General features: G+C 40.1%; 1 protein-coding gene across 1 annotated transcript in view; it reads left to right on the top strand.

The window, feature by feature from the left end:
- Positions 1–5,427: 5,427 nt before the first annotated feature.
- Positions 5,428–10,786, top strand: part of LOC309689131 (uncharacterized protein) — a gene marked incomplete at its 3' end in the record, with an annotated part of 88,117 nt that continues 82,758 nt past the window's right edge. The window contains exon 1 of the mRNA XM_082505323.1: positions 5,428–5,612. Coding sequence (XP_082361449.1) covers positions 5,572–5,612 — 41 coding nt within the window. The 5' untranslated portion in view covers positions 5,428–5,571. The remainder of the gene's footprint in view (positions 5,613–10,786) is intronic.

Here is a 10,786-nt window from a genome sequence, read left to right as displayed (position 1 = left end):
ATGGAACTGACATGGAACTTCTGCTAAACAGAGCACATTTTTGATAAGAGGTAAACATGCAGTGTGGTCATAGAAACAAAATGATTGGTGCTCATTTGTAAATAGAGTGTGGCCTCTACTCATGTTTTATGCCTGCCTCTCCTCATTACTGCTGAGTGGTAGGTCTTGTGGAACGTCATATTAACCCGTAAGGTTTAAATTGTTATCAGTGATGACCCCCAAACCCCAATCTTTGCAACTTAAAGACAAGAAAAAGCAAACAATGTCGGATGTGTATCAGTTAAAATTATGTTTGTCCCCTGATAGCTTAGAGTTTGGGTTTGGGTCATCTCTGATGATGGCTTATACCTCAGAGGGTTAAGTAAAAAATATCTGCAAATCAGTGGTTCCATTTTAGCAAATGATTTACTGTCAGCTGTCACCCAAATAAGTTAGCCACAATTCAGCTGCTGCTTGCCAATTACAATACCAGGGGTGGTTTATAAGTCTGGCTGCTCTCAAGAAATGCCATCCCTAATGAGAAGATATGATTCCCATTCGTGAGAAAAGTGCATTTAAAAATGTGTGTGTGCAAATGCATACTTTGCAAGAGTGTGAGCTTTAGGCCTTTATGGTGCTGAGTGGAGTATACCTACAGTACCAGTAAAGACTTTGGACACATTACTGTATTGTTTTCTATACTGTTGAACAAATCATCAGCTCATTTGACTCTTCAGCAAATTAGAATTTTTATATAAAAGAAGATGGATTTAGCTATGATGATATCACCTAGATTCTGCATTTTGGACTCATGTTCTGCAACTTTTGTCGTGAAAATTTCATTCACCAAATTGGAGCATAACTTGAAAGTTATCCTTTTAAGCTGAGTTTATGCTACATGAGTGTCCTAAAACCAAATACTACCTTATGTTAGCTAGAGATAAAATAAAAAAAGATGAACGCTTTAATTGAGGTAATGTGTCAGGCAAATACTGCAAATTATGTACAGTATCTCAATCAATAGTGTTCCTTCATATGTTATTGTGTCGATCCGGTCTGGGTCACCATTGCTGATGACCTCAACCCTATGTTTTGGAGACAAGCAGCGAGGGAGCATTTTAGGAGTAATGTAAAGCGTTTCTAGATTGTTATAGTAAGTTAAAATGTTTAAAAAATAGTTTAGTCAGTGTCAAGCTTAGGGAGCACGACAAAAAAAAAAAAGAGTATGTTTTTCTCTCCTCCCTGAGCCTGGTTCTGCCAGAGGTTTCTTCCTGTTAAAAGGGAGTTTTTCCTTCCTGCAGTCGCAAAACTGCTTGTTCATAGAGGGTCATATAATTGTTGGGTTTTTCTCTGGGCGTTTTTGTAGGGTCTACCTTACAATATAAAACAAGAAAACTGTTGCTGTGATTTGGCACTGTTCAAATAAAATTGAATTGAACTGAATATATATGTGTGTATATATACTTATTATGCTGAATTAGACTGCATATTGCAAAGTAGTAGGGCTAAGAGTGTTTCCTGACAAAACGTGAAAGTAACAGTCCTACTTAGAGATGGCACGATACCACTTTTTTATGTCCGATACCGATACCGATATCATAAATTTGGATATCTGCCGATACCGATATGAATCCGATATAGTGTGTTTTTTAATCAATAAAACTGTTTTTTTTAATATCTTGCTGCATTTTGTATAAGTTCATACTCAAGTTTAAATAAACAACACTAAAGCTATTCTGTTATACCTGTGTGTAAAAAATACACTGCACCCAAAATATTTCATAGTTCAGCAAAACTGATCAACCTAATAAACTTAAACCTACTCCATCCTTCCTATTCTGGTATTTTACAGAGTACTTAGCAGAAATATTAAGCAACCTAACTAATAGGATTGCAAACTCCCAGCAAAAAAATAATAATAGGGAACCACCTCCCAACCTCCACCTCATGATGCTTAATCGATGTAATCAACTTTAATTTGATGCAATGTGAAAAAAAATGCACACAAATAAATTAATTTTCCAAAAATAATTAAAAAGATTCAACATCTTTCTTCAACAGAACTGCAGACTGCACAGATCGTACCTTCCCAAAGGAAAAAGTACTATAGCTTACTAGGGTATATTAGGCTTAACAGTTACTATATACAATAACGGACTTCTATACATTTTTACATCAGATTAAAACTTTGGGTGTAAGATTCAGATATTTATTTATTAAAAGCTAGACATTTTAAATGAGAATAAGAAAGAAAAGTATGTCTTTGTGCCCCCTTTTCCCTGTTCATGCCCTATCGGCCCCCCTGGCTAAACTCTGCTAGCTCCGCCCCTGCAAAGTTACCAGCTGTCAGCTATGTAGAAAAAGATCCTGGTGTAGAGAGTAATATTAAATAAATTCTAACAATAGATTATCAAGCTTAAATGTGCTGCTGTTGTTCAGCCGCTGGTTTCTTCTTTCTGGTGCAAAGTGGGCCAAAAACAAACAAGAGAGACCGACTCGCAACAGAAAAGCTGATCAGCTGATCATTAATCAGTTTCACGATTGAAGTAGCAGCAGGAGAGGGAGGGAGAGAGAAGAGGCAGTCACTCCATATATCGGTTGTTAAGCTTAACGCTGGAATGCTTTACATTCAGAGATGAACTTGCACACTTGCTTTACTTCTCTCTGGGATCACTTCCTCGTAGATGAAATGCCGGTTTGGTAGCGAGGCTACAAATACACACAGCCGCTCTATCACTGACGCATACTGCTACGTGCTACGGTTATGAGCCGAGTTACGCCGCAAGTTTTGTGAGGTGCTTTTTTGATATTTAATGGATTTGATTACATTTTTCTCCGATATCTGATCCAGTAATTTACGTCAGTATCGGACCGATACCAATACGTAATATCGGATCCGTCCATCTCTAATTCCTACTTATGTATGTGAATGTTAGCTACAAGCCTGCAGACATGCACAGTGTTTTTTAGATGGACTTGTTCTACTATATGTATATACATGGACTACGACTCCATAGGTCTAATTTAAAATCAACCTTTGTCAGGACACAAGACAGATTTTATGGCAGTCCATCCTCAACAGCACCTGAGAATTTTAATATTTATTCTAAACATCATAAATACAGTTCTGGCTTTTGTAACAAGCCACTTGAAAAATGGTGGAAAATTTAGCAAGTAATATCAATTTATAATTGTTTACCGATTTATTCCTCCACAGACTCCATGGACATGCTCTAGGAGAAGCACCAACAACTGCAGCATCTAAATGTATAAATGTATGTTTCTGCCCTATTATTCCTCATTTTCATACATAAAACATGCAGCGTTAGAACTGAATAGTCATTACAACAATAAGAGGGAGCTATAATGTTGGAGCAATTACAGTGATGAGCGCTTCTTTGCCTTTGGTGCAATTATCTCATGTCGACTTCCAGAACAATAGAAATGACCTTCACTGTTAATCTTTAATTAGGTTTTGCAGACACATCACAAATATAAGGATGTGAATCATTTCAAAAACAAGATCATGGGAATGCTGTGCTGTGATGAGTAACAGCTTTTTCCACTTCCACGGGTATTGACATATCCATGTTACATTAATGAATGAGTCTAATCCCTACATCAATACATCCTCAAATAAACGAGACATACAGTATCAGTAAACGCTGGGTTATATGTTTCAGCAGGTGAAGGGCATTTGGATAAACTCCTGCTTTACGTTACCAGAATTCTACGTCAGACGCCATCGCTGCTGCCCTTCACTGTCACGGCCCAGCGGCACGAGGGAACAGAGATGGACACAGGTGCAGAAACCAACCCGGAAGCGAGACGATAAGGGAACAAAGGATTTATTTCCGCCCACAGGCAAACACAAGCAAGAAAACAAAACGACGCCACCACACTAGTGGCGCGTAGGATAATCTAAGATAACGGAGGGTGACCTAAACACCTCTAGGAGACGGCTGAACAGCAGAGGCAGCGGGGAGGTGGAAACAGGACTAGGTAGCGGCCGGGGCACTGGAATAAGAGGAGATCAGGATCAGTGGGATCCAGCAGACAATCAACGATCCTCCACAGTTGAATTGAGTTGCCTTACTTGGTTTCAGGTGGAGGGGACAGGTGGGGCGGAAGGCCCGGAAGCGGTCGAGACGTGGGGAGGCAGGCAAGTGAGTGGTGGGCCAGCAGGCCACGTCGTATCAGCAGCAAGCGGCCCAGGTCCAGGAAGGCGGGAATGAGGGAGACCAAACCTCCACTCCAGGTGCTACCTCTGAGAACAAGAAGAACAAGTAAGTCATCACACGGATTCTGGACAGAGTTATGATGCTCCACTTGACTAACATGGGGATAGCAGATACTCAGGCGATGAATGGTTGAGAGCGCAGGTCTGATATACTGCCAGAATAATTGCTGACAGGTGGTCAGCCAGGGAGGAGCAACCGAACTCCGCCTAAAGGAGGAGGGGCCGCTGTTGGAGACCTGCAGGTACCCACCCAGACCATGACACCTCACTATTCCCTCTTACATTTGGAAAACAAAGACTCATACATCAGGGTACTTTTTGTTGATTACAGTCATAGCTGGTACTGACCATCGGGCATACCAGGTGATTTTTCTTTTTTATGGGCTGATGTGGTTTTTTTTTTCATAACGATATAAACAATGAGAGGTGATGGATTGGCCAGATGCTGGCAGATGTGTAAAAATAACTCAATTGTTTGGTGGTGGCTATGATGGGACTTCCACAGATTCAGTAACATTAGCAAGTGGTGGGGGCCAGCAGGTGGATGAGGGAAAGAGGAGGCAGAGCAGAGACCCGAGGTGGCCGTCGGTCTGGGTATCAGGGGAACTGAACTTCAGGTAAGAAGTTATGACCTGCAGTCTATCTGGGTCAGATATAATCCAAGTTTAGGCGTAGTTTATTTTCGTTGTGCTAACTTTTTACAGTCAGTTACAATAACTTGTACGGCGTACTAGCTAGCATGGTGGAGTTTCTATACAGCTGGGCGGGTGCTATGATATTACTGATAGTGAACTTTATCTTGTTCATAAGGTTAGTTAGTAGAGTTTCCAAAAACGGAATCGTCCCGTATTCAGAGAAAATATTACGAGTTTCATATTGAGCTGAAAAGGAACACAGTTTGTCCTGTACTTCAGCTAAAATGAAAAACAGACAAAGCTGGATTTATTCTGTGTCTTTACGCTGCAGCTGTTTCTTCTTCTCTCATTCCCTCCCCCTCCCTCTCCTGTTGCTACTTCAATCATGAAACTGATCAATGATCAGCTGATCGGCTTTTCTGTCGCAAGTCTGTCTCTCCTGTTTATTGCCCAGTTTGCACCAGAAAGAGGAAACCAGTAGAGGTCGCGCTAAACAACAGCAGCACGTTTAAGCGCGATGTTGTTAGAATTTATTTAATATTGGGACTCTCCTCAGCTCTTACTGGGACAGTGGCGCGGCTGCCCCTCTGTTGGTCTTCCATGGTCTCTTGTGTTCTGGGGGCCTCTGGATGTCTGGAGTTTTGATCTCCTCCATACCCGCTTCACACCCTGGAGGACGGGGCTGTGGCCCCCCCACACTCCCTAGCAGATCATTACATGGAGAAACCTTTGGAATGCAAGCATGCTGATCCACACAGGTATGCACACATGGGTATTCACAGACACGGACTAAAGCTTTCTTGGCTGCTGCCTCAAAGCACACTGTGCGCTGTCTATCTTGCGTGCTGCACAATATCGTTTATTATTTAGTAAATATTGATATCTATGACTAGCTAGTTTATTGTGATGGTGCTTTGTTTTCTCTATTATTATGTTGCTCTTTGTTGTTTGCTGTCTCCTCTGTTTGTTTTTTTTGTTTGTTTGTTTTTTTTTTTTCCTCCATACAGGTGACCCAGGAGTTCCTTTTTTTTTTCTCTCTCTCTTCCCCCCCCTTCTCACCGTCTCTTCTCCTCTTTGGTTTTCTTTCTTTCTCTCCCCCTCTCTCTCTCATTCATTCCCCCTGTCCTATTTATTAAAAAAAAAAAAAAAAAAAAAAAAAGGAATGACAAAGGATGAACTGAAGCTCTGCCATCACGTAATGTCGCATACTGCTGTTTCTGATGTCATTTAAAAAAAAAAAAAAAAAAAAAAAAAAGAATTTATTTAGTATTAATTTCTAGTATGGGAGTGTTGAAGCCACAGCTGTTAAAGCTGCTGGTCATGATATCGGTTTGGATATGTGGTGAGAGGGAAAGATGAAGATGAAACCAGGAGATGTCCTTACTGGATCATCAGAGCTGAACAGGTGATGGAGAAACAGGTTTAATTTTTAGGTGTCATGAATGAGTTGAAGGGAAGTTATAAACTGTTTCTGAAAGACAAATAACACCAGGATCCTTTTCTATAGCTGACAGCTGGTAACTGTGCAGGGGCGGGTCTAGCAGAGTTTTGCCAGGGGGCCAGGTAGGGCATTAACAGGGAAAAGGGGGCACAAAGAAATATTTTCTTTCTTATTTTCATTTAAAATATCTCACTTTCAACAAATAATTATCTGAATCTTACAACAAATGTTTTCATCTGATGTAAAAATGTATAGAAGTCCATTATTGTACATAGTCATAGTTTATCAGGGTCCCATCATAATTTCTTCAGAAGTAAGTAGTGTATATGATGCCAGTATTTTCCCACATTTTCTAGATACTGTATCGGTACTGTGTGTAAAATGTCATCAACAAGTAAATTAAGTTTTATTCTTTCTCACCTGTCTTTCTGTTTTCTTTCACTTTTTTAAGGTTGCCATCTTAGAAAAATAAAATTGCCCTGTCATTCTGTTTATTGATGTGGTAAATAAATAGTTTATGAAAATATCACTAAATCTGTCATTTATTATTTTTAATATTCAGTAATGGCCATGTGTCACCTCTAGTCTTCTCTGTCTTAATTTCAGGGTTCCACCATTAAGTTTATTAGATTGATACATATATATCAACAAGACAGTGTACATCACTGTCACAACAGTGTTGGTTTTCGTTCAAAGGCTTTATGGTTTTTCCTATAATACCTGATGTGCTGGTCTCTAGTCAAAATGCCCGGGCCGATTTTTTGTCCCAGTCCAGCCCTGAATACTGTCATCCCACAGAAACTCACTCACAAGCTGGCAACACTCGGCCTACACCCCATCCTATGTGACTGGGTGGGTGAGCAGCTTTAGATACCTAGGCGTCTACATCACTGAGGTCCTCAGATGGACACTGAACACCACACAGCTGGTCAAGAAGGCTCAGCAGCGGCTGTATTTCCTGAGGAGTCTGAGGAAATTTGGTATGTCAGCCAATATCCTCTGTAGGTTCTACAGCTGCATTGTGGAGAGCACCCTGACCAGCTTCATTACTGCATGGCACGGCAGCACTACTGCTATGGACCGCAAATGTCTGCAAAGAGTGATAACAACTATGGAGAAGATCACCAGGACCCCGCTGCCCTCTCTGCAGAGCATCTACCATCGCAGAGTCCAGAGGAGAACTGGACTGTTCACACTTCTGCCCTCAGGACAAAGGCTTAGAAGTGTGAAATCCTGAACATCTCTTGAACACCTGATTATATAACCATTGTGCACAGGAGATAACATAAAAAGTTTATGATATCTATTTATTTATTTATGTAAGAATTAAGAATGGACTTGTTGCTCTTTGTCTGTTGTACCCTGCAGTACTTTATACTATGTAACATCCATGAATAGCAAAAGCTATGCCAATATATTTAATAGGTACTTGCCTGCCCAGATACTACTGAGCCAACTTTCTACTGGGAGTCATACATTTTTTTTTCACTCCACCAATAGGATTACTAAAATGAAGTAAGACAGTAAGACCTGACGGTCAAATGAAGATTTGAGTATGCTGTGTACCAGTGCTGCAGCTATGGTTAACAGATGAACATGCTTTAAAATCTAAAATAAAAAATGGCCTGCCGCTTTTTACTCAGTCCCCAAGGACCCCAAAGCGCTTTACACTACATTCAGTCATTCACACACACATTCACACACTAAAGTGTAAAGTGTGCGTGTTAGTCCCCATAGGGAAATAGTTCCTCTGCATTTAACCCATTCACCCAGTGAAGCAGTGGGCAGCCGCCAGTGCAGCGCCCGGGGAGCAGTGTGTAGGGACGGTACCTTGCTCAGGGGTACCTCAGGGTAGCCGTTCAGTGGAGTTGAACCGCCGACCTTCCGATCATGGGGCCACCACTCTACCTACTGAGCTATCCCTGCCCATACTCTGGCAATGGAAAGCTACATTGTAGCCACAGCTGTCCTGGGGCACACTGACAGGCGCACTAATCTAGAACAATTACCATAAACTTTTATTTGGTTTTTGTAACTCATGAAAGAAGCTGCTTCACTTTTGTGTATCTGCACTCCTAAAAAACTATTAAAATTCTTAGAACCCAATAATTGGGATAATTTTTCTTTGCTTTTTAACCCTTTAGAGCCGGTCGGAGCAGGCACGCTCTGTTTTACGTAACTATTTTTAAATCCCGGTAGCTCTGCAATCACGTAAGCTAGCGCAATAATTTTTTTTGCATATGAAACCGGAGGAGTTGTACTTACATCTTATACCATCAGCTTGTCCTAGGTCACAGTTTCCTTCCACATAAAATTTTGCAAAAACTGCATAAAAAGCGCTTGCAGGAACAAAAACATAATATTCCAGAAACAGGCTTTGCCGATCCGATCAGCTGTTCATAACACTTCCTACATTGGAATAGACGTCAGCACGAACTTTTGCATTTCCGCCATTACCTGCCCGAAACCGGAAGTGACGTCATTTTCGCGGAAATGTAGTCTTTTTTACCATCAGGGCCTCAGGGCCTATACTGGTCTTTTTAAAAGTTATCTTTGACTTTATGACTTTCTGTGTCGTTTCTGGGATGCTTAGGACTCATATTGCACTGCTGGAAATAGTTTATTTTGATGCACATGCTGCTTTTTTGCAAATTTGCAGTATAATATTTATTTTCGTTTTTCCTGCAGTCTATAAAAATTGGTGTATTTCAAAAATAAAACTATGAAGACACTCAAAATAAATTTCCTGTGGTGGGAAACTATTTTGTGCAACTTTTTTCTATTTACAGTTTTGAGGGATAAGCCTCTTAAATTTCTCTAACTACAAATATATGTTAAAAAAGCAAAAACAATTTTCAATTTTTTTGTAGTTTATTGCACTTTTTTGCAATTTATGTAATTACTATGCACTTAATGGATACATATTATTAAAATCTGGGCTATAATGGTTGTATTGATGTATATCAACTTGAAATGCTCCCAAAAATGGCTCCACAGCATGTAAAAATATAATATAAGCTCTGGCGGACTTGGTTCTATGGTAGGTCTTAAAGGGTTAAGGTCTAGGTCTAAGAATCGCTTGCAGGGTGAACATAGCTTAATAGTGCTCTGTAACAGTGAGTGCAAAAATTGTCTCTAGCACCTTTAGTATCTGTCTGTACTCTGTCCTTTTTTTTATAGAAACAAAACAACAACACCGTGCCACCGTGGTTAGCACTGTTGCCTCAAAGCAATCATTATCACTGCCAAACAGATACCATCAAGGGATACTGTTTGGGACCTTTCAGAAATCTTTAACCAACCAATCAATATGAAACATAGCATTATGCTAGTATTCCATGACCAAAAATGACATCCCTGTAAGAAAAACTAAATGACATGTATGTTTTTATTTTAATTCATAGAAATAGAAACTGCTCTTTTTAGGAGGGGGGGGGGGGGGGGGGGTATCTCCAGTTTAATTAATTTGATTATTTCTGAAAGTCCTTTTTTAAAAAAAATAAAAAATAAAAAATGGCAATGTTTGCGTGTGTCATAACTTAAGGAGGAATCATGCGTGATCACAATAATTGACCATTTACGGCCTATTTAGATGCACCTCTGAGATAAAGAGATCTAGAGCACAGCCAGACCCCTTAGGTGCTTAGAGGTCCAATTCATGAATGCACCTGATGTTCAGGTCTTGCCCTGAGGTAATCGTTATATAAGAGGCAGATTTTAATAAGAAAATCATATCAAACTCCAAGAGTGTCAAACATATCACAGTCAAATCCAGTGGCTGTATGGATGCCAGTGGATTAGACTTTTTCATTGAATGCAGTTCATATGTGCTGAGTCTAAGGCCCCAGCTGCCCCTTTCTGCTTCATGTTATTAGTAGAGCACATATGAGACAGATGCAACCATGCCACCTGAGGCTTGATGAAAGATTCTAGAAATGTTAATATGCTAAATTATTCACACATGCAAATAGGATGTGCCTTGAATGCAATTGTGCCTGCCTGAAACACACAGGTACTGCTTAAAGAGAGGACCTCATGTTTCACATATGCCTTAGCATATGTTCCATATGTGGTCTGCATATGGACTGGAAATGGTGAGCTATGCTGCACAGGGAATCCAACATTTCTGCCTCTTCGTGTAACAGACTTAACTAGAGGTTTTTCTTCACTTCAACTTTTTTTTTTACATACTGTTTAATACAACGGATACAAAAGTCAGCACACCTCATAAGATATATCATCAAGTTCAGCTGTTCTAGTAGGAATTCCTTTACATTTGCTTCTTCCAGACATAGTCTGCAAAGAGCTTACCAAGTATCAAAGGGATGTCTTTGTTGAAAGGTATCAGACAAAGGAGAGGTGCAACGAAAAAAAAAAGAATTAAATATACCATGGAATGCAGTGAGGGCACTCAACAATAAGCAGAGAAAATATGGCACAACAATGACATTACAAAAGCCGATGAAAAGAAGAGAACAGATCAGGGAGGCT

Source organism: Aulonocara stuartgranti, assembly GCF_965226115.1.
Source record: "Aulonocara stuartgranti genome assembly, chromosome: 2".
NCBI lineage: Eukaryota > Metazoa > Chordata > Actinopteri > Cichliformes > Cichlidae > Aulonocara > Aulonocara stuartgranti.
The sequence above is the reverse complement of the archived record's forward strand: the minus strand, read 5'-3'. Positions and strand labels throughout refer to the sequence as shown.